This window comes from Bos grunniens, chromosome 24 (assembly GCF_055505025.1).
Source record: "Bos grunniens cultivar Pamir isolate PY7600 chromosome 24, Bosgru_T2T1.0, whole genome shotgun sequence".
NCBI classification, from domain to species: domain Eukaryota; kingdom Metazoa; phylum Chordata; class Mammalia; order Artiodactyla; family Bovidae; genus Bos; species Bos grunniens.
The window spans coordinates 22669010-22694095 of NC_141188.1; the positions used below are offsets into that span (position 1 = coordinate 22669010).

The 25086-nt window shown below is 36.3% G+C and overlaps 1 protein-coding gene across 8 annotated transcripts in view; it reads left to right on the plus strand.

Annotated features, from left to right (window-relative positions):
- The window catches only part of RPRD1A (regulation of nuclear pre-mRNA domain containing 1A), a 69182-nt gene that overhangs the window by 21345 nt on the left and 22751 nt on the right, over positions 1–25086 (plus strand). For 4 of the 8 annotated variants that reach the window (XR_015153730.1, XM_086372735.1, XM_086372736.1 and 1 more), the window contains exons 2-6: positions 8120–8249; positions 11055–11161; positions 11241–11338; positions 13913–14039; positions 14148–14323. Coding sequence is in view for 3 of the 8 variants with exons in the window: in XM_086372735.1 (XP_086228861.1) it covers positions 8120–8249; positions 11055–11161; positions 11241–11338; positions 13913–14039; positions 14148–14323 (638 nt within the window). In the remaining 5 variants the exon portion in view is untranslated. Of the gene's footprint in view, positions 1–8119; positions 8250–11054; positions 11162–11240; positions 11339–11939; positions 11999–13912; positions 14040–14147; positions 14324–15626; positions 15716–25086 lie in introns of those variants that run through there. The other 4 variants (XR_015153731.1, XR_015153732.1, XR_015153733.1 and 1 more) reach the window with 2 other exon arrangements.

The following is a 25086-nucleotide window of genomic DNA, read 5'->3' on the forward strand; positions in this document are numbered from 1 at the left end:
TGTGAACAGTGTGACATGTATTCTTTAGATCTTTTCCATTTTGCATTGTCTTTTATAGTGGTACAGTGGTCTTGGGTGAAGTTTGTGCTTTGGAAGAGCAGCAAGTCCACACTGCTCAGGAGCCCTTTTCAGTATGTGGCTCACGTGCATCATTTAATATATAGCTCAAGTGTTTCCCTGTTATGACAATTCTATTTTGGTAATTCTGAATCCCCTTTAGATTCTTGATCTTCCCCCAAAGTAAAGCTATCTACTGTGTGTGTGGATATGTTTAATTCAATAATATGTCTTAGATCTCTTTCTATATTTGTATATAAATCTATTTCAGTTTTTAATAGCTATAGACTATGGATTATATGAATATATCATGATTTATCTAATTCTGTCTTTTGTGTTGTTTCGTGAATATCCTTCATGGTTTTTTGTGCATTTATGAGAAGATACCACAAGATAAAGTCCTAAAAGGGAAATTTGCAGGGTGAAGGGATTTATGCATTTACATTTTTCATAGATATTGCCAAATTATTTTTGTAAAAATTCACACTAATTTAAATTTTAATCATGTTTGAAGGTATTTAAAGAAGATAATATTAACTCATAATCTTGCCAACTTTAGTGTCAGACTTTTGTCTTGATGGCTTTAATTGATTAACATTTATAGTTCTTTGACCTTCCCATTCACACTGTGCTTATTTTTCTGTGGGGTTATGATTTGCAGGAACTCTAGAATGGAGGAAGGGGGAAAGGAAAATATTTGAAGTGAATACATTGAAAATAAAGAGTAGCTGTATCTGTAAGAAAGTTCTTCTTTTCATAATGTGAATTTGAAGTTGAGGTTTCTGAGAATAGTGTAATTGCATTCCCCTTTCAGCTGGGTGAGGTTAAGACCAGAAGCTAAGTTAGTAGAACAAATAATTACAGACATAAAGGTTTAGCCTAAAATTTATTGATTTAGTGAATGTTGAGTAAATTATGACTTAGCTGCTGGACTTGATTCCATAGATTGGTGGATGAGCCTGACAATTGTTACTTTTGATGGAATTAGTTGGGAAGCACAAGATTAAGTAAAAACAGTTAAATGGTTGGAATAAATGCTCCATAGGAAAAGTATGAGGTGGCATGAGAGCATATCAGGACTGCCTCACCAGTGTGCAGTGGGTGGTCAGAGAAAAACCAGAGGAACCCGTTTCACTGAGGTCTAAAGCAGGAGTAGGAGTCCAGGAAGTTCGGGCTTGAAGAAGGAATAGTGTTGAGGTGGAGTTAGATCTTTCTGGGCCTTTGGTTGTGTTAAGGATTTAAAATGTTTGTGGAGAACAATAGAAAATCTTGGGAAGGATTTTAAGCAAGGGATGGGCTACCAAAAGTCTGAAGCATCCTGGCAGTGATACAGGAATACGCCGGCGCTATCCATTTTTCACCCACCTCACCTGTTAAGAAGCAGCTGTCTGTGTCTGACTGAACTCTTTGTCCCATCTGGGATAGATAGAATCCATTCAAGAATCACCTGCTGGTTTTGTATTTTCTGTGGCAAAGAATATTACTAAGTAGTTTCTGCCTTATAACCACCTAGCCATCCATATGAACATGTTTTCTGGTCTGTGAATCAGTTTATCTCGGAAATAAGTGAGGCTGTCCAACAATTAGTACATCTTTAGTAGATTTTTGTTTCAAGATAATGGGTTTTCTCATTTCCTTCTGTAAGAATTGCACTGATACTCATTATTTTGTGTGTATATGTATACATGCATGTGTATGTAATTTTTTTTATTATTTTTTTTGCTGCTTCTCTATATAGAAGACGTCTCTTAGAAAGAAAATTCTTAACGTTTATAGATAAAAAAATGTTTTTAGCTAATTGTATTTATCAGCATTATCATCTACTGTGGTTGTAAATTTCAGTCTCCATAAAACAGTGATTAAATTAGATTATAATATTCTGTATCATATCAAAGCAAGTAGGCATGTGGTCTGAACAGTGTAAGAAAATAAGTAATGATCTTACCATTACCTTGCTGATTATGAAGAAGTAAAACTAGATTTTGAATTCATTATGAATTAGACTAGATGTCATTTCTGTAATCCTTTGAATAGGTTTGTTTCTTTTTCTTAATTTAATAGCCTGGTCTCATCTTTTTGAAGCTTTGTAACTGATCTTTTTTTTGAATTGTTTGTGGGGTTTTTTTTATGATTTTTAAAATTTATTTTTGTCGGCTGTGCTGGGTCTTCAGGCTTTTCTCTAGTTGCAGCAAGCAGGGGCTACTCTGTAGTTGCTGTGCTTGGACTTCTCATTGTGGTGGCTTCTCTTGTTGCAGAGCATGGGTTCCCCGGTAAGTGCTTCAGTGGTTGCAGCACTTGGGCCAAGGAGTAGTTGTGGCTCCCAGGCTCGTAGCTGTGGTGCTTGGGCTTAGTTGCTTTGAGGCTTGTGGGATCTTCCTGGATCAGGGATCAAATCTGTGTCTCCTGCTTTGACAGGCACATTCTTTACCACTGAGCCACCAGGAAAGCCCTCCTTGTGAATTACTCTGTAACTATTTCTTACTTGTGTGATGAACTGAACTTGCTTTGCCCTTTTTTGAGGTGTATGGCACCCCACTCCAGTACTCTGGCCTGGAAAATCCCATGGATGGAGGAGCCTGGAAGGCTGCAGTCCATGGGGTCGCTGAGGGTCGGATACGACTGAGTGACTTCACTTTCACTTTTTACTTTCATGCATTGGAGAAGGAAACGGCAACCCACTCCAGTGTTCTTGCCTGAAGAATCCCAGGGACGGGGGAGCCTGGTGGGCTGCCGTCTATGAGGTCGCACAGAGTCGGACACGACTGAAGTGACTTAGCAGCAGCAGCTCAACTTTTTAGGTAATACTATGTTTTCACAGATTAGCTCTCAGAATTTAATTATTATTTGTTTTGATGTACCTGTTCATATACAAGGGCCCTGGACAAAGGGCTATGCTTAGTACCTGTGTATGTGCGCACACATGCTCAGTCACATCCAACTCTCTGCACCCCATAGACTGTAGCCCACCAGGCTCCTCTCTCCTTGGGATTTTACAAGTAGGAATACTGGACTGGGTTGCCATTTCCTTCTCCAAGGGATCTTTCTGACCTAGTGATCAAACACATGTCTCCTGCATCTCCATGAATTCTTTTCCACTGTGCCACCTGCATCATGGGGAATGCCAGGCTGGATGAAGCACAAGCTGGAATCAAGATTGCCGGGATAAATATCAATAACCTCAGATATGCAGATAATACCACCCTTATAGCAGAAAGCAAAGAAGAACTAAAGAGTCTTGATAAAAGTGAAAGAGGAGAGTCAAAAAGTTGACTTAAAACTCAACATTCAAAAAACTTAACATCATGACATCCGGCCCCATCACTTTATGGCAAATAGATGTGGAAACAATGGAAACAGTGAGAGATTTTCTTTTTTGGGCTCCAAAAATCACTGCAGAAGTGACTGCAGCCATGAAATTAAAAGACTCTTGCTCCTTGGAAGAAAGGCTATGACCAACCTAGACAGCATATTAAAAAGCAGAGACATTACTTTGCCAACAAAGGTCCATCTAGTCAAAGCTACAGTTTTTCCAGTAGTCATGTATGGATGTGAGAGTTGGACTATAAAGAAAGCTGAGCACCAAAGAATTGATGCTTTTGAACTGTGGTGTTGGAGAAGACTCTTGAGAGTCCCTTGGACTGCAAGGAGATCCAACCAGGCCATCCTAGAGGAAATCAGTCCTGAATATTCATTGGAAGGACTAATGCTGAAGCTGAAACTCCAATACTTTGGCCACCTGATGCAAAGAACTGACTTATTTGAAAAGACCCTGATGCTAGGAAAGATTGAAGGCAGGAGAAGGGGACGATAGAGGATGAGATGGTTGGATGGCATCACTGACTCGATGGACATGAGTTTGGGCAAACTGCGGGAGTTGGTGATGGACAGGACAACCTGGCATGCTACAGTCCATGGGATTGCAAAGAGTCAGACCCGACAGAGCAACTGAACTGAACTGTGCCACCTAGGAAGCTTTATGCTTAGTACCTACAGGAGCTTAAAATTTTGTTTGGTGAGGTGAGATATAAGAAAATGATTTCTCACAATATGTTGACTGGTCCTTATTTGGCTTATGCTTCACTGGTACAAACATAGTAGGGCACACATAGACTAAGTGAAGTGAGGTGAAAGTCACTCAGTCAGATCCGACTCTTTGCCACCCCATGGACTATACAGTCCCTGGATTTCTCCAGGCCGGAATACTGGAGTGGGTAGACTAACTGCGATATAATACTGAGTTTATGGTTGCTGTCAGTGTTGGTATCATGTATCAGTGGAGAGAGAATTTAAAAAAAAGAACTCATGTAGTCACATGACCTATCTTGTGCCAGTTTTTATGTTGCAAAGTCCTGATTGAACACGAAAGATTATTTTTGGTCTAAACTCAGCATGGCACACAGCAAATATTAAATAAACATGAGTTAAACTGAATGGAAGATTGGGAAAATTGGTGTCTTTACAGGGAGCCCTATGAACAGTAAAAACATAGGAATTGATTAGGTCAGACCCATTATTTAGCCTTATATTCTGTTGCCAATAGAGTTGTTTCTTTAAGAAATTATGAAATGGCTTGTTTGCCCTGTTGTTAGCTTTGTGTGTTTTAGAAACAATTTATGGATCTGTTATTTACAATTTATAAAAAAATTCATTTGGAAATAGTGTGATTTCTTCTGGAATTGCTTATTGTAAGCAAGTAATTTGTTCCATTAGTTTATTATTTGTTCTACATGAAGTTTTTTTCCCCCTGAAAATTTGGAGAAGGGTATAATTTATGGCAGTTTCTAGGTAGTTCTCATATTTCCCTGGTGTGGTTTCCACCAGGGAAAAAATGAAAATAATGTCTTGGTATTTGGACCCCATACTATAAAGTTGTGCTCCTGGTACAGAGTTCATCCTTTGGAATATACTGGAAAATGTATGTTGAAATCTTGTAAGTTTTTTCTTTAGTGTACACTGCAGAAAATGATTCTGAATTATTTTCAAGAGATTAATCGCTCACAAATTTTAAAAATTATAAAATATATACTTGAAAATTTTTGTGGTAAAATAAACATAAGATTGAACACTTTAATCATTTTTAAGTGTGAAGTTGTAGTGGTATTAAGTATATTTATACTGTTGTGCAACTGTCATTAACATACATCTCTAGAACTCTTTTCATCTTATAAAACTGGAACTCTATCCCCATTAAACAGTAATTCTCTGTATCTTCCTCTTCTTAGCCCCTGACAGCCCCCGTTCTACTTTGTCTATGAATTTGATTATTCTAAGTACCTGATATATAAGTACCTGATATAAATGCAGTCATACAGTGTATGTCTTTTTGTGGCAGGCTTGTTTACTTAACATAACGTGCTCTGTGTGTGCTTAGTCGCTCAGTCACGTCTGACTCTTTGTGACCCCATGGACTGTAGCCTGCCAGGCTCCACTGTCCATGGGGATTCTCCAGGCAAGAATACTGGAGTGGGTTGCCATGCCCTCCTCCAGGGGATCGTCCCATCTCAGGGATGGAACCCAGGTCTCACTCACTGCAGGTGTATTCTTTACTGTCTGAGCATTGTAGCTCGTGTCAGAATGTTCTTTCTTTTTCAGACCAAGTAGTAGTCTATTCGTATTTATATACCACATTTTGCTTATCCATTCCTCTATTGACAGACACTTGGATTATTTCACCTTTTAGCTGTTGTGAATAATACTATTAACATTCTGAAACATTTTGGTTGAGTTGCTGTTAAATCTTCTCAAAAAGTCATACCCACTTTCATTTATGACAGGAGGCATAGTCCAGTTGTTAATGTTAAGAGGAAATGCTTTGGAGTTGGACTTCTGGAATTCAAATCATGACTGATCTCTTCCTGGCTATTTTACTGCGGGCAGATAACCTTTTTGATGTCTTATTTTTGTTCAACTGCCAAATGCAAATAATAATGATACTTTACATTATTTGGATTAAATTAGGTTTTATATATATATTAAGGTGCTAAAAACAAATTTGAGTATTTAAATTCTTTTTGATGTCAAGAATGCAAATACTTGGATTAATACTTTTAATATTTAGATTAAATAAGGCCTTTTGTTTGTGTGAGGTTTTCTGTGGGCAAAGGTTAGGATTTTTTTTGTTTTTTTTAACGATAAGGTTGAATACTGGAAATTTACTATTATAATCTTCATAGGAAAGGGTCTTGGAATCTTAATCAGTTGTCCTCTATGGTTTAGCTGACCAGACAAGAGCCAGAAGAATTAGAAGTTGGTCTCTGTTATTACCATCTCTCCCTTTATCTTTATTCTGTGCCAGCAACTTTCAAAAGCCCAGTAATTGGTAGACTGCAGTCAATGGGCACTACAGGTTTGTAAGGTCTGATCAGTGGTGACTCAATATTTTACAGTCTCTAAAAGAAAAATGTGAACTCAAAAGTGGCTTAAATTTTATATTAAATACTCATATCTTGAGGACTAAATGCTATCTGGCCAAATATTTGCCTTAAATCCAATAAACTGGCCCACGTGAATAGTACACTGGATTATAAGTCCTTAGAGTAAGTCCCCTACACCAGCGTAATGTGGATGTCACAAAGTAGGCTGTTCGTGAATATAATTGTACAACTTTGAATGATTCTAATTCTAGTAAAATACTACTGTGAAAATAGTATAAGAGGTTGTGTTCAACTAGTTTTTCCACATATATATATATATGAATTTTAAGTCATATTCAGTACTTTTATGCCACTTAACATTTTTTTTTTTTTTTCAGAAGCTTTTAAGTTTAATTAGGTCCCATTTGTTTATTTTTGCTTTTATTTCCAATATTCTGGGAGGTGGGTCATAGAGGATCCTGCTGTGATGTATGTCAGAGAGTGTATTGCCTATGTTCTCCTCTAGGAGTTTTATAGTTTCTGGTCTTATGTTGAGATCTTTAATCCATTTTGAGTTTATTTTTGTATATGGTGTTAGAAAGTGTTCTAGTTTCATTCTTTTACAAGTGGTTGACCAGATTTCCCAGCACCACTTGTTAAAGAGATTGTCTTTAATCCACTGTATATTCTTGCCTCCTTTGTCAAAGATAAGGTGTCCATATGTGCGTGGATTTATCTCTGGGCTTTCTATTTTGTTCCATTGATCTATATTTCTGTCTTTGTGCCAGTACCATACTGTCTTGATAACTGTGGCTTTGTAGTAGAGCCTGAAGTCAGGTAGGTTGATTCCTCCAGTTCCATTTTTCTTTCTCAAGATCGCTTTGGCGCCACTTAACATTTAATCAGTAAAAATGTATTCTGGTTATCGTACCCACAGAATATTGTGAGTAGGGGCGTATTTTTGTCAAGATAAATCAGTTATTTAAGGCCATGTAATCCAAAATGGGAGGACATCTAAACTTTGTCTACTTGGTTTCTCTAACATTTACTCTGTTAGCTTGACAAATATTTATTTCGTAAGTGAAAAAATCTGTAATTGATCGAAGTAATGCCTCTTTCAACCTGGCTTACATTTTGTTCTCTTTTGTTTCATGGTAACTTAATGATTGATTTTTAAATCAGTATATGTATTGTCAATAAAATAGTCATAAGTTCAGTTAAGATTTAAGGTACCATTTTAATAACATGACCAATCACCATCTTATTTTAAGTGGCTGTATTTCATGTAGTGTTTAATAGTTTTAATAAAATTTGGTACAGAATAGTCACAGAAATACATTTTTACACAGATGTGATGATTTCCATGTATAAAACTTAATTTGTAACTAATGATAAGATAACCAATCAAAGATAAATGGTTTAGATGACTTAGTAAAACTGTAAGGAAATATTGGCTACCTCTGCCTCATGAGTTCTCTTTTTTCTCTTATGTGAGTGATCTTCAGAAACAATAGAGTAGTTATCCCTTAAAGAATATTGACTTGCTGAATTTAGCAGTAGAATGAGAAGCTAGGGTTGAACCTAATATACAAAGGCTAGTAAGTTTGTTGTAGTTCTCAAACTGCTTAATTTCAGTTATTGAGAAAATTTGTCTCAGTTAAGTTGAGGGTATTTTAATTAGTTTGTTTGTTTGTTTTTTTTTTTTCCAGCCAAACCGAACAGGAAGCTTACTTTTCTCTACCTAGCTAATGATGTCATTCAGAACAGCAAAAGGAAGGGGCCAGAGTTTACAAAAGATTTTGCACCAGTTATAGTGGAGGCTTTTAAGCATGTTTCAAGGTATGATAATTGTTTTGGGTACTAGGTAATCTGTTGTAAATGTCTAATATGTCCTTTTGCTAAAACTTGTCTTAAGATATTAAAATAAAAAAATAAGTTGTATTTCTTTGAAGTTTTCATTTGAGAAGACTTACCAGTGATGGCATTTATAAATGTGTTAAATACCTGTGTGAAGGAAAAGGTTTTGCTTAGGTGGGCATTTGGAGTTCACCTGTTTCTTTAGTGACCAAAAGCAACTGCCATATTGAAATGAAGTTTATTAAGAGTGAGTAAGTGTGTTGAATTGAAAATTTGTGTGCTTATAATGATCAATCTTCCAACTAGTATTTCTGGAAAAACTTACCCCTTTCTGTTGTATTGCATATAATGATTTTAATGTTTTCTGGTGTGTGGGTATATGTCACAACATTTTTAAATGCTTTGTTAATACAGAATATTTAAAATAATCACAAGCCTGTTGAAAATTTTGCTATAGAAAAATTCTGAAGGTAGAAGTCTGTGCATTTAAAATGCTTATTTCCAAATATTATATGTAGATATTTGGTAGATTACTGGGTAAACATTGGGGTAGGCAATTACATCAGTCTAATTTGTAGAATTCAGTGGTGAATGATGATCTGTGTTGAATGAATGATTTAAGAATAAAAATATACTCACCACATGCCCTAAAGTTTAGTCACAGTAGTTTTTTTTTTTTTTTTTTTAAGAATTACAGAGTGTGAAACACTGCTGTATGTTGCTTTCTTAAATTAATATTATTTATCCTTCAATTTAGATACTGTCTATTACCATCTTTTCAGGTGCTGGTGTTTCTTAGAATTTAGTCCAAGGCCTCCTGGTGTCATATTCTTTACTAGCCCTCTGGGTGATTTCGTACATTTCATATATTTAGTTATTATCCACACCCTAATAGCTAATAATCTTTGTTCCAGTCCAGTGTTTTTCCTTTTATTCTTGTAGGTATATCCAGTTGCCTATTGATTTCTAGTTGTATGCTTCCACACATCTGAGACTTAACTGTGTCTCTTAGTGAATTCACAATATCCTTCCTCCCTGTCAAACTTGATCCTTCTCTACGTTCACTTTCTTGATGAATGGCAACTTCATCTATCCTGATGCCCCTGTGAAAAATTAGGTGTTATTGGGAACTCTCTGTGATACCGTGATTTATAATGTATCACACTGTCCTTTCTCCTTCACTCGCTTTATCCCATATAGTACATATAGTTCTCTTGGTTCTTAGGCTTCCTGTCATTCCACTTACCATAATGTCATTTCTGTATAATTGCAGTAGCCTCCAGTGTTGTTTAATCCATCTAGGAAACTGTAGCCATAGTTGTAGAATGGACTATAACAGTCTTTTGTCTTTGAGTGGTTCTCGTTTCTCTAGAGGTCAGGTCTGAAGTCCTGAGCAAGCCTTCAGGTGTTCCTTCCCTGGCCCAGTCTACTTCTTCAGACTTGCTCACATTTCTCCTCTTCCTCCCCACCGCCTCCCCACACACTGTAGTTTATGTAGTTTAAGTTAACTAAACTTTTAGTTCTCTCTGGCTTGGGCTTTTTTTATTTATTGCCTTTTCCTAATATTCCATAAAATATTTATTGACCATCTACTTTGTGCTGGTCAGTGAGGATACAATAGTGAATGAACTATAAAGTTCTGTTCTAGTGGAGCTTAAATTTCAGTGGATAACAGAATAATACAACTGAATATATCTAAAAATGTCAAAAAAAAAGAGAGATAAGTACTACGAAGAAACATAAAGCAGGGAAGAAGCTCGAGAGTGTGATGACACTTATTTCATGAGGTAAGGATTGACAGTTTGGGGGAACAGAGACTGAAGGGAGGGATGAAAGGGGCCATTTGACTAGCAGGAAAGGATCCTGGGTAGAGAAAACTCGAGGCAGACACAGTGAGACAGCCATGTGCTGGGCATATTTGAGGATCAGCAAGATTTGTATTTAGGAAATGTGGTCTAAGAGGTAGCCAGGAAACAGAACATGCCCAGTTTGTGGCCCAGGGTAAATAAAGTCTTTGCTTTTTTCCTTGGTATAATTAGTGGTTCTTAGAGGACTGAGAGCAGTATGAAATGATTTACCTTAGTAGAGAATAGGACGAAGGAGTAGAGCCTGGGAAACCAATGAAAAGGCTGTTACAAAAATCCAGTCAGGAGATCATAGTGGTTCAGTCTCCAGTGGGAGTGGTGAAGGTGCTGGGAAGTGGTTGGGAGTAGGCTGTTTCCCACTTCTGTGTGTCCAGTCTTCAGAATTCAGAATAAATATATCATTTTTTCAAATACTCTTCCTCCCATGCCTTTCCTTATCTCTCTTGAATTGGGCCATGTCTCTGTTAAACCCATCTTTAACGCTCTGTTCTCTTTTGTGGCTCTTACAGATAACAGCTGCCGTAAAACTCCATTTGTATCTCCATTGTCAGAGATCATACATTGATCAGTAAATATTTATTAAATAAGCCTCAAAATCACCTATTGGCAGTCTTCTTAGCTTTATGTTCAGCCCCCGTTAGGTTAGAGGTACTTTCTTGATAACCCCTTGTCACCAGTACTAGCACTTTCATCATTCTTTTTTAATTTTTTGCTCAGTAGTATGTCTCTGAGTTCTTTAAGGGAAGCAGAGAGTATGTCTGTCTTGGTCACTTCACCCTTGAACTGCTGGTCACATAGTGAAACTTAGTAAACATTTGGGCAGCTTTTTTCAGGGAATGGGTGACCATTGTATTTAAAATCACCATTATCTTTGCAATGGCAACTGTGCATTTTACTGTTAATGTTTTTATCTTCTCTTTAGTGAAACTGATGAAAGTTGTAAGAAGCACCTTGGAAGAGTGCTATCTATTTGGGAAGAAAGGTCTGTTTATGAAAATGATGTATTAGAACAACTTAAGCAAGCTCTTTGTAAGTATATAATCTTTTATCATTCTCTCTTCATTGAAATGTGTTCTCTCATTAAAAGTTAAATGTTCTTTCATCTCAGATGGTGACAAGAAGCCTAGGAAGCGAACGTATGAGCAGATAAAGGTGGATGAGAATGAAAACTGTTCCTCTCTAGGATCTCCAAGTGAACCACCACAGGTAGCAGTTTTTCTCTGTTGAGGGAGTTATATTTCTAGTATTTCATGTAGCCATCAAGCTTTACTAATTTTGCTATTTTATTTCTGTAAATTGACTTATAATTCTGGGTACAGGAAACAAGCTATGTGAATAAGTCTTATTTTCTGATTAACCACTTATGTTTAATGTGTGTTGTATATTAAGCAATTATATTTCACATAAAAAGTATTTGATTGCTAGGTATAATTAGATCTGGTGAGATATCCACCATTTCAACAGTTTTTTTTTTTTTTAATAAATGTAAGACTTTTAATGTTTAAGTATGCTAAAAATTCCATGCATAGAGATAAACAATCTTTTTAAGTATTATTGCTTTTAAATGTGTAAAAATGCATGTTAGACTTAACAAGTATGTGTTCATATAGTTTTGTGTAACCATATGGAACCATGTAGTTCTGTGGTAAAATCAGATGAATTAGAATCATCTTAATACTCCATGTCCTCCCAGATTGGTACAGTATAGCATTTTCTAACCATCAGATGATTCCAAAAAGACATTTTTACCTTAATTATGTGGGCATTGAGTCTTAAAGCTTCCTCCTTCTATGTTTCAAACATATAGGAGGGACAGATAGAATTTTAAAGGAGAAAATGAAGACATAGCCATACTCTTAAAACAAGGTAAATATCTTCATGGGCTACAAATGGTACAGAAACGTAACTCAGTATGTGAGCCAGAATGTGGTTCCTGCTGAGCTTTGGAAGCAGATGTGGTTTGCAGGAATTAGTACCCTGTAGAGTAATAAGAGGAGAAGGCAATGGCAACCCACTCCAGTATTCTTGCCTGGAAAATCCCATGGACAGAGGAACCTGGTAGGCTACAGTCCATGGGGTCGCTAAGAGTCGGACACGACTGAGCGACTTCACTTTCACTTTTCACTTTCATGCATTGGAGGAGGAAATGGCAACCCACTCCAATATTCTTGCCTGGAGAATCCCAGGGACAGAGGAGCCTGGTGGGCTGCCATCTATGGGGTTGCACAGAGTCCGACACGACTGAAGTGACTTAGCAGTAGCAGCAGCAGAGTAATAAAAACTTGAGTGCTCCATGGACTTGGAGACCTGGACTGAAACTCACTCCAAGAACAGTATTTTATTCCAGTTTTAATTAAAGGGTCTGACCCTTCCGGTTCTCCCTGATGAAAGAGTAACCTAAGTTGTACTTCTAGGAGTTTCTGACGTGACTCTTCCCTAGTGCTTGTTGTATACAGTGCAATTGCTTTTGGCTTTATAATGACCATTTTCTGGTTAGTTGTATTGCTTAATTCTCAATGGTTCAGAATGGCAAAGATTTCTCTTTATAGGATCTAATCATTTCATTCTCCTCTGGCAGGAAGTCCTAGGCTAATGTTGTTTCCGTTTGCTTTCTTCATGTAGGAGTGTGAAGGTGTAATGAGAGTAGTTTGTAATTAAAGCACGCATACATTGTCAAAACCATAAAGCCAGGTTTCTTCTTAGAAATCCAGAAAATTTTAGAACTTGCTAAATCTGATTAAAAAATAATAATGATGTAAGTTATTTGGGGCATCATGAGAAACAAGCTTCCTTGTCATGTCATTGCTCTTAAGCTCACTTTCATTGTAGTGGGGAAATATAACAGAATACTTTTTTTTTTAATATTTGGATTTTAAAAACAGTAGTGAGTTAAAAGCACACTGGGGATGGTATATTTCTTACTAGGTTCCATTAATTCTAATCATGTTTGATTATTTGCTGTATGCTAGACCCCAGTAATAACTTTTTGTAAGGGGATAGCTTAAAGAAAAATTCGAAACTGGCTGTCAGTGTCATCTAAATATATACAGAGTTGATAATATCCTACACTTTTCATATATGTGTATAATTTCTTAGTGTTCCAGAATTTAGGCTTAGAGATGAAAAAAAGAAGAAACGTAAAAGGATGTAGATGGGAATGGAGACTAGGAAAAAGAAAATTTACTCAGTTTTCTTTGGAATAATTTTAGGGATGTTATGAATTATGAAATATCAGCAAAGACTTGCCCATCCCTCCTAATTATAGCTGGTATGAAAACAGTGCAACGAAAATATTGATGTTAAATGCTGATTAAGCATTATATAAATATAAGTCACCAGACATATGGAACTTTGTAATATTTTAATGATCTTAGTAACAAACCATAGAATAATTGAAGATATCATATGTGAACATATATATTCCAAAAGTGCATTTCTCTTATGCTTTAATTACTTCATTGGGAGATGGAATTTGGGGGGCTCTTCTGTGTTATGATAGATGATGATTTGTATTTTCCACCCCCCTATATCTAATTTAATACTAGAAATTCTTATGTATTAGTATAATGATAATACAATGAATATGTCATTCATAAAACTTGTATTCTCCAGGTTGAAGTTATAGCCTGCCTTCCGTCTTACCACTGTATATATTTGGCTTACAAATGAATCACATCATTTTAATAGTCAAATAGTCAGATTAAGGAATATGAATGAATTTTAAGTCTTTTATATTTGTTTAAGCTTTGCTAATTTTTCTAAAGTTGTATAACTTTTTAGACTCTAGATCTCGTTAGAGCATTGCAAGATCTAGAAAATGCAGCTTCTGGTGATGCAGCAGTTCATCAAAGGATAGCTTCTTTGCCTGTTGAAGTTCAAGAAGTATCCCTTCTAGATAAAATAACAGGTAAGAAGAGCAAGTCGGATCTGAACTTTTCAGGGGGGTAGGGTAAAGAAACAGCATATGGCATTGTTTTTGTTGTGTAATACTTTTGTTATCCTGTGCTTTTCTTAGATAAAGAGTCTGGAGAAAGACTTTCTAAAATGGTAGAGGATGCTTGTATGTTGCTGGCAGACTACAACGGCAGGTTGGCGGCTGAAATAGATGATAGGAAGCAGCTCACTCGAATGTTAGCAGATTTTCTTCGTTGTCAAAAGGAAGCCCTTGCAGAGAAAGAGCATAAATTGGAAGTGCGTAACCTTTTCCTTATTTAGTGCTTGTTTGTTAAATTTATTTTTGGAAGGAGCTTTAAAATAGCTTAATATCCCTGCACGTTTTGCACTTTTAGAACATAGACCCCTTTAGACAATGGCCCCAGGTAAGCTATTCCAATTAAGCTACATTAATTGGTTTTTTTACTTGAACCAAATCAGTCTGCCTAAGAAAATTTAGAGATTTGGAATGATCAAAAACTGGTTGTGTTTTTAAATTACTCATGTGAAATTCCAGTAATAGTAATTCATCTTATGCTTAATAACAAAAATAATGGGAAAATAGCAGTTAGCATAAAGTCTGGTCTTAGCTACAGTAAATTATGGTTGGACTTAATTCCTGTTCTGAGTACATGCAGTCTTTTGGGTATATGATTAAGAAATAAAGACTTTTTGTTATGGTTATGCCGGTCCCCAGTTTCCCTATTCCTGAGCAGTTTATTATTTTTGCTTAGGAAGGTAGTCTTCAGGTTACCTCATTATTCCATTCTTGAATCTTAACATATTTCTACTCCACTCTCGGGTTGGACACCCCCTTAAGTAGAAGGTTATTGCTTCTTTAAATTGAATGATAATTGATACTGTTGACAAAAAGTCTGGAGGTGCACGGATTAAAAGAAGAAACTCAAATTTCCTTTGAGCAGAGTAACCATTGTCAGGGATAGGGAATGAACCAGATTTGATTTTATTTAACAGAATCTTTAATTTGATTAGTTCTTGTTAAAATTGTTTGCTGCTATAATAATTTCTTTTTCTAATACATAGAATTTCTAATGTCTGGATCCCTTTTTTAAGACGGTCCTCTTTAAATTTCTAGGTATGTTATGATGCTGCATCTGTTAAGTTGCTTTTATTTATTAGAGTTTAGTTCTTATTTCAGCAGTCTCTAATTGTGCCAAAGATGATTACCATTTCTACCTGTGATTGCAGTTGACTAAGTACCAGCATCAGAACTCTCCCACCCTGTATTGTCAGCACTGTGTAGCATTACCCCTTTTCAGTCTGCCCCTCCTCTGCTCACACTTACACACTCAAAACATAGTTGTTGGCATTTTGCTCACCTTTAGAGAGGTTGCCCAGTTTTACATAGAACAGATAGAATTTTCCAAAAAATAAGTTTGATAATTAACTTACCGATTTTTGATCTTGTGATGGAACTTCAGCCTTAAACACACTGTTACTTGTTTTACTGTTAGCAGAATTAAGGGTAAGTAATGACATGTAATTTTTGTCTTTAGTCTTTGGTATGGTGTTTTTAACTTCTATTGAGCTTCTGTTGCAGGTATTGGACATGGGCGTATCTTCTAATGATGTCATCAACCTTAGCATTTTCTTCCTGCTAAAAATAAATATCAAACTCCAAAGCCTGAATTGTCTCATGTTTTTGAAAATTGAAGACTGAAACTTCATTATTCCACTTCATACTGCTTTCCCACTTAAACTGGTTATATATCACTGGTTACAAAAGTAGCATTTATGTTTGAAATGTCTAGAAAAATGATAAGATCCCATCCGACCTAACCTCCTCTTATCCCAGTGCCTTCCGGGAAGCCAGATTTCATGACTGACAATTACAGGTAGTGAGGCTGATGATAATAATGGCAGTGAAATTTACCATATGTCAGGTGCTATTCTAAGCACTTCACGTATATCAACTGATTTAATCCTGTGTAGCAGGAAACATTATTATACGAATTTTATAAATAAAGGAAATGGAAGGAGATTAAATAATTTGTTTAAGGTCGTAAGAGGTAGTGAATTGTTTAGAATCCAGGCAATCTGCCTCCAAAATAAAAATTTTGCTTCAGTTTTTGTGTCAATGTAAGATTATAGCAGCAGCTAAAGCCCTATCTCTGTTTCCTCCCCCCTCAGAGGTAGTCACTTTTCTCAAAATAAGGTGTTCTAGGAACTTTTTTGTTGTGTTTTAGAATGACTAGATTTTTGTTATCATAAACCACCTAAATTATGTCAGATGTTTCTTACAAGTAAAAAATATTTAGATTTCTAATAAACTAGGAAGTTGTTCCATAGCACTCTTTGTAAATTAGCATTTATAGCTAGGTGATTTTTTCGTCAGAAGATGTGAAAATAATTTGAGTTTTTTAGACATGTTTTGTGCCAAATAGGTGGCATCCCTTTGAAGTTGAGACTGAGAGGTCAGGATTTAGACCATATCAGCATCACAGAGTTTTCACTTGTCAGGCATCCTTGAACATTAAGTATGATTGACCAGGTATTAACATGTCCGTAATTGCTCTTAAAAAGAAGAGGGGATATAAATTTAAAGTATGGGTTCAGGAATTGGCTATTGCATATTTCTTAAGGAAGCCAGTATGAAAACATTGGTAATGAATGAAAACATGAAGTGTTTAAAAAATTTTTGGAAATTATGAATCATTTTTTTAACTTGTAACTATAGCTGGTTATTAAAGCAGGTAACTTTTCTTTTCATGATACAGATGGTATTAAAAAAACAGGCTTTTATAAAACCTATTTATCTCGTGATACATTGATCAGTTTTAAATTGGTAGACTTCCATAGGAAATTGGAAATCATGGTTTGATGGCTCTTAAAAGGAGAATCAAATCATAGTTCCAAGTTTTAGAAGTCAGGGTATGAAAGCTGTCAGAGAGGATAGTGTTTATCCTTTGCAGTCTTTTATCAGTGTATTCAGATTTACCTAATTTTTTAAAATGAGGGAATAATATTCATGGTATGAATATTGTTTAAGTCTGTCCCTCATGGTGTCAGATTGTACCCATTGAGGCGCTTTTATTAGTTCTGTGCATTACAGCCAGTATTACAGAGGACATCCTGTTGATGCAGGTTTGTTTAGTTGCGCTAGTTGTAGGATTGAGTCTCAGAAGTAGAATAGAATAGCTGGGTCAAGAAGAATGACTGGTTAAATGTTGATTTTGATTTTTTCAACTCCTTGAAGTGTGAGTGCATCTTTTCCTGCACAACCTCACCCAATACTGGTCAGTGATCTTTAAACTTTTTGCATATCTAGTGCAAAATCAGATGGTCCAGTGGTTAAGACTTAGCCTTTCATGCAGAGGGTGTGTGTTCACTCCCCAGTCGGGGAAACTTAGGATCTCACATGCCTCCTGGTCATTTTAAAATATTTGTTAGCCACTTCATTTCTGCTGCAAATTTCCTGTATCTCTTTAACTTTGGTTCTGGGTTTATGGTTCCATGATAGATTAATATTTGTCTTTGCCTTTATAAATTCTAGGTTTTTTGGATATAGTTAGGATTGCCTTCTCAATTTTCATAATTATAAAAATACTATACAAGTTTTCTGTAGTTTTTTCCCCTAATAATGTTATCCATTAGGACTTTTTGTTCATGATATATATGATATAGGGATATAACTAACTGAAAGTGATAGTAAATGTCCCCTTGTCACTGATTAATGATTAGTCATTTAATGGTAGTCTGTTTTGCTATATTGTAAAATATAATTTCAATCATATTTCTGTATATACATGTATATTTGTGAATGTAGTCATTTTTCTATTCTACTGGCCTATTTTACACACATTTAATTACTTGGTAGATTTTTGTTTTTATTTTTGTTATTTTTCTTATCTAATTTTTTTCTAATGATTATTGTGCTTATGAATTCTTCTTCCCTCTTACTATCTTATTTGTATTTGCCTTTATTTATGACTAATATTTTAAATGATATCTTCCTAAGTAGACATTTCTTAATTTACTTGGCGTTTTCAAGAGTGCTTGCTTTTATAAACTTTATTGCTTTCCAGAAAGTTTAATTTCCAGTTTTTAGAAATGCATAAAGGTAAATTTTGTTTTGCCTACAACATTTAGTGATTAGAAACACTTACATCTCTCAATATAGGAAATAAGAATATTTTAAATGTACAGCACTGAAGATGCAGGATTAAACATTTTAAAATGCTAAAAGTATTTGCGTGTAGCTTTTTGATTTTTTTTTTATTGATTTATCAAATTACAAGTATCATTCAAGGGCATAGTAGTAAGAATATGGAGAACTGTTTATGGAATCTTTAGTTATTTCTTTATACTTTATCTTTCCATTGAAATCATACTGATTTCACTTAAATTTAAATTTAACTTAATAAGATGGAGCTATATGAATTTTTTTTAAAGAAGCAAATGTTACTAGTGTCTTAATTAGATTTTTTTTGAGACTGAAATATCAAGTTTAAAACTTTGCTATGGTTAATATATCCATTTTTCAAAGATTATGGAATCTTTTAATTATTTTTAATAACTATTCCAGTAAGCTGTTTTCATCATGGGAAAAAAGCTACATAAGCAAAGGCTTATTAGCCTTATGTGTTGGGTCCATGTATTTTGTGTGTTATCCTTTTCATGTGATATATGCATCTTATCATGTGACTATTTTCTTTTTTAACATATGGATATATCATAACTATATGTTCTTTATGACTAATTGTTTACATTTGTTTGATACTATAAACAGTATTGCAGTGGATATTTTTTTTTCTGGCCATACTGCAAGGCTTGTGGAATCTTAGTTCCCTGACCAGGGATTGAACCCAAGCCCTCAGCAATGAAAGCACTGAGTCCTAGCCACTGGACTTCAGGGAATTCCCAGTGAACATCTCTTTTATTAACTCGCTACTCACTTACCTCCTGTGATAAATTCCTAAAGATGAAGTTGCTCATTCATGTTAAAGACTTTCAGTAAGATTATATTAGGTCATTGTCTTTGATGATTCTCAGATAATCGTTAATCTGTATAGGTCTTCTCTTCTGGGCCATGGCTTTTCTCTAGACAAAATGGTTCAGATTTGCTCAGTAGCTCACATAGGACATCTGTGTTCAGAGCAGTGCCTCACCTCTTATCTGTGTGACTCGGATCTTCAGAAGCAGGTCTTTGGCTTTGTTTCCTATCCCTCATCTGTCGGCTCTATGGGATGCGTTTTAACAGATTAATGGAAAGATATATCTATTTGGTCTTCATTGTCAAAACAAGGCCCATCATTACATTTCAAGGAGCTTGGTGCCTCAGAGTCCTCAGAACATCCAAAATTGCTCAGGATGAATTATATTACCCTTGGTCATTATCCCTTGTTTCATTTTTTTCTCTTCTAAAACTTCCAGGACATCTGTATACTGTGGTTCCTCCTTTTTCCTGGTGGGTTTCTGCCTTGATAGCTTGTTTTATTATTTTAGTGATTTTTGGGGAGGGAGTGGAGTTCAGTTATGTAAATGGAAGACCTTTGTGTCTAATTAAATAGAAGTAATATATGTTTCATAACTCATACCAGACCACACTGTTGTCTGTTGCCTCTTGTTTTAACAGCTGAGGTTCCTGCACCCTCTCTTAACTCTACATCACAAGAGCTAGATTGGACTTTTAAGAGGAAAACAGGTCTCATCAGACCCCCCTGTAAAACTCTCTAATGCTTCCTATTTCACTTCTGGATCTTAGACTCCATACATGGCCTGTGAGATGACTAGTCTCGAGTCTCTGTTAACCTCATCTTGTAACCATCTCAGAGGCATCAGTTTAAGCAGATGAAGCAAGTTTTCACAGCAGGGCTTTTGCTTTGCCAGTTGCTAACAAAGTGGCTGTAGTGCTGTCTCCTGATCTTTCAGTTCAGTTCAGTTCGGTCGCTCAGTCATGTCTGACTCTTCGCTACCTCATGAATTGAAGCACACCAGGCCTCCCTGTCCGTCACCAACTCCCGGAGTTCACTCAGACTCACGTCCATCGAGTCAGTGATGCCATCCAGCCATCTCACCCTCTGTCGTCCCCTTCTCTTCCTGCCCCCAATCCCTCCCAGCATCAGAGTCTTTTCCAATGAGTCAACTCTTTGCATGAGGTGGCCAAAGTACTGGAGTTTCAGCTTCAGCATCATTCCCTCCAAAGAAGTCCCAGGGCTGATCTCCTTCAGAATGGACTGGTTGGATCTCCTTGCAGTCCAAGGGACTCTCAAGAGTCTTCTCCAACACCACAGTTCAAAAGCATCAATTCTTCGGCGCTCAGCCTTCTTCACAGTCCAACTCTCACATCCATACATGACCACTGGAAAAACCATAGCCTTGACTAGACGGACCTTTGTTGGCAAAGTAATGTCTCTGCTTTTGAATATGCTCTCTAGGTTGGTCATAATTTTCCTTCCAAGGAGTAAGCGTCTTTTAATTTCATGGCTGCAGTCACCATCTCTAGTTACGTGCTAAGTTGCTTCAGTTGTGCCAGACTCTGTGCGACACTGTGGACTGCAGCCTGCTAGGCTCCTCCATCCATGGGATTCTCCAGGCAAGAATACTGGAGTGGCTTACCATGCCCTCCTCCAGGGGATCTTCCCAGCCCAGGGATCAAACCCGCATCTCATGTCTAACCTGCATTGGCAGGTGGATTCTTTACCACTAGCACCACCTGGGAACTTGGTTCCTTTTTTTTCATTCCTGTATCACCTCCTTAGAACCCTTGTCTCATTAAATTCCACCTACCCTTCTCCTGATTACATTGCTGATATATTGTTTTTTCTTCATGGAACTTAAACCACTGTTTGAAATTTAAAACCTTATTATATACTTATATCTGTACCTGACTGGAATGTGAGTACCATGAGAGGAAGAACTTTATTTTTCATGTTTATTGCTGTATCTTAAGGGTTTGGAGCAATAGTTTTTCTCCTAGTAGGCAGGTGTTTCTGTTGAGTGAGTAAAATGATAGTTGGCCATCAAATGATGAATGAATGAATGAATGCTAGTACGAATGTAGTTTGCAAGGAGTATGTACTCTTGTATTTTAAATTTGTGATTTCTCTTGTAATTAGAAAGAATGATGCTTTGATAAAATGATTAAAGATATTTGAGGTTTTTGAAAAAAAATTATGTTCAGAAAATAAGTTAATTTTTAAGTCATATTAGTATAAGCCCAGTACTTTTTAAAAAGGGGTTTTGTGTTAAAGGACTATGGATTCTAGAACTGCAGCTGGGAATTTTTGACAAAAAATGAAAGACCATTTTGGAATTTTAAAATTATTTTACCAGTTTACTTTTTGTCTTTAGTAGAATAACACTTTAACGATATATTAGAAAACATGAATGACGAACAGTAATACTCAGCAATCCATAAGTGCTGAATTTATAAGCATCACAGTGCTACCTGGTGGAAGAACCATAGCTACAAATTAAATCAGTCCTCGTCTACGTTTGTTCACTTACCTAAAAAGAGGAATTAAACTCTAATTGCTCTCTGCTTGTTAACTCTTTTGTGGAATAGAACTCATACTCGTAAGTATGAGTTACTCATACCCTTCAAGAGAAGCATTGTGATTACGGAATTTATGCGTATAAAGCAATTAGCACCCTGGGTGTAGTAAAGTGCTCAATAACTGACAGCTGCTACAATTATTTGTTCTGTAGCAGCTGAGAATTATTAGGAGTGAGGTGAAATTGAAAAGTAGGTTGGAATCAAATTGTGACGGGCACTGAATGGCTGGCTGAGCAGATGGTTGGTTTATAACAGCCCAGAGGCCAGAGCGGACTTGTAACATTAGCAGTGTTTGGAAACCCGGTTGCATTTGCCAAGTGGATTAGAATGGCAAGAGATTTGCGATAGGGAGACCAGATAGGACTTTACTGGAAATTTTATATTATGGGTAATGAAGGGCTAAACCATAATTGATGATAGCAATGAGAAAATAAAGGAATGGAAAGGTGAGGGGAACAATTGAATCACCATAATTTGTTAATTGGATCAGAGGAGTAAGAGGAATCAGTGATAAATGAGATTGAAAACTATGGTGTGAATGATTCTGGCATTGACTAAAAGGATATTAAACTAGAGAACTAGCTTGAGTGGTCAATAAATATTAGTTCTTTAAAAAAAGATTGTATGAGTAGTACATGGTCCTCATAGTTTAGAAACTATTGGTAAGCACAGATATCACCTAAAGTCTCGTTCCTCCTGAAATAACCCTTGACAAGATTTGGAAGATGGGGTCAGTCATTGCATTAGCATGTATGACATTTTTATACATTGCCATTTTTACACATGTACTGTAAACATTTTCCTGTGATTACAGAAATTCTCATTTTAATATCTAGGTCATATTCTGTTTTAAAGAAGTATTTCTTTAGCCAGCTGACTGCTGCTTAGCATTTATTTTTTCCAGTTTAAGAATATGCTTATCTGTGATCATAGTTTCATAAATTCTTAGAAGTAGGGGAAAAATGGAAAAAGTAATACATGATATGATTTTCATGTTCATGTTAGCTACAAGTTTAAGAAAAGGATATGGCATCCTGTGCAATAGCAAGAGGAGATGGGAGTGGGTCTCTTACACTGTTGATGTAAATTCATGTATCATTCATTCTTTGTGAAAGACAGTTGGCAATAAATACCAAAAGCCATTATTTTACATAATGGTTTTTTGTTTTTTGCTTTTGCCCTACTACCAGATCCTTTAAATTGCATAATACCCAGAAAAATCTTTACTGGGATAAATTCTGGGAGCAGTTAAAGTAATGGTATAGTTTTTTTCTTTTACACTTAAAAAAATTGTAAGATAAATATACAGTTGACCATCTTAACCATTTTTAAAAGTGTGCGGTTCAATACTGTTAGGTATATTCATGTTCTTTTGTAGCCAGCCTGCAGAACTGTTTTCACGTAGCAGAACTGAAACTATACCCATGAATCAACTCCCCACTCCCTACCACCCCTGACAAACTGTCTCTGTGAATAAGTCTATGCTGGATATATAATATTAAGTGTAATCATGCAGTATTTGTCTTTTTGACGGGAGGGGCTTCCCAGGTGCCTCAGATGATAAAAGAATTTGCCTGCAGTGCAGGAGACCCAGGTTTAATCCCTGGGGTGGGAAGATCCCCTGGAGAGGGCATGGCAACCCACTCCAGTATTCTTGCCTGGAGGATCCCGTGGACAGAGAGGCTGCCGGGCTCCAGTTCATGGGGTCGCACAGAGTTGGACACGCCTGAACAGTTACCACTTTCACTTTCATATCACTTAGCATTATATTCTCTAGGTTCATCCACGTTATAACATATGCCAGAATTTTCTTTTTAAAAAATTTATTTTTGGCTGTGCTGGGTGTTCATTGCTTTCTAGAGGGCTTTCTCTAGATGCAGTGAGTGGGGCTTGTGTTTGCAGTGGCTTCTCTTGTTGCAGAGCACAGGCTGTAGGGCACATGAACTTCAGTGGTTGTGGCGCACAGAATTAGTTCTCTCGCAGCATGTGGGGTCTTCCCAGACTAGGGATTGAACCCATGTCCCCTGCATTGGCAGGTGGTCTCTTAACCACTGGACCACTAGGGAAGTCCAAGAATTTTCTTTTTTAAGGCTCAGTAATACTTTATAACATGGATAAACTTTTCTGGTTTTCCCCAGTTGTCCATCAGTGAACACTGTAATAGCTTCCGCCTTTTGGCTAATGTGAATAATGCTGCTGTGTACATGGGTTCATAGCAAATATCTTTTTGAGTCCCTGATTTCACATCTTCTGGGTATATACCCAGGAGTGGGATTGCTGAATCATGTGGTAATTCTGTTTTCCATTTTTCTGAGAAATTACCATACTATACCATCTATAATGGCCACAACTATTTTGCATTCCTACCAACAATGCACAGAGCTTGGTTTGGAGATCATCTAATTTACCCAGTGCTGGAAATTAATTTAGCACACTTCTTAAAAGATAGGTTAACTAGCCTCTGCTTGAATAATGTTTCTGATGTGAAGGGAGCACATGGTTTTGAGACTAGTAATCTCCATTTTCTGATCAGTAGCTAGAAATTTATTATATACTTTTGTTTAGGAAATTTCACAAAAGTTTTTTTTTTTCATTTATATGTTTTATATATTTGTGTGTGTATGTGTGTGTTTGTATACATTTACATGCATTCCTGGGGAAAATGTAGATTATACCAAAAATCCAGAATTATAGGTAAAAACCACAACCTACTATTGATATTGAAATTATATACTCTGAAATAATAGCTCTCTATTTAGTTTTCTCCCTCTTTTCTCTTTGCTCTTTACCAACCAGTTTCATTTATAGAATCCTAGATCCTTTCAGTGGTCTGTAGAAAATCATGTTTTTCTTGTTTTTTAATTTTACTACATTATTTGTATATTATTTGTCATTTAAAAATTTACTTGAAAAGCTATTCCAGTCAACTATGTCAAAAAAAAGGGCAGAGTTGTGGAAGTCAATGAATAGCAAAATTAGTGCAAGTCTTGGCATGTCTGTGAGTGGCTTTCCTTTCTGCTCACATATGAGTACTTGGCTGAATGTAGAATTCTTGGGTCACTTTCTTTTTTCATTTGGTCTAGTTACCGTGTTTTTTTTTTCTTTTCTCTTACACATTTAACACTTTGACTATCACATATCTAGGATATTGGCCTTTAATTAATTTGGCTTGACATTGCTGTTCACTTTTATCAGAAAAATGTATGTTGCCATTTATTTCTGTTAATTTCTTATTACAGTGTTAGGTGTTTAGTCGTGTCCAACTCTTTGTGACCCCATGGACCCTGCCAGGCTCCTCTGTCCTGGGATTCTCCAGGCAAGAATACTGGAGTGGGTTGCCTTGCCCCCCTCCAGGGGCTCTTCCCAACCTGGGGATTGAACCTGCATCTCCTGCATCGCAGGTGGATTCTTTACCATCGGAGCTACCATAGTTGCTCCTTAAATTCCCTGTTACATATATTGACTCTCTTGAATCTTTATGCCACATTGTTTATCTTTTCTC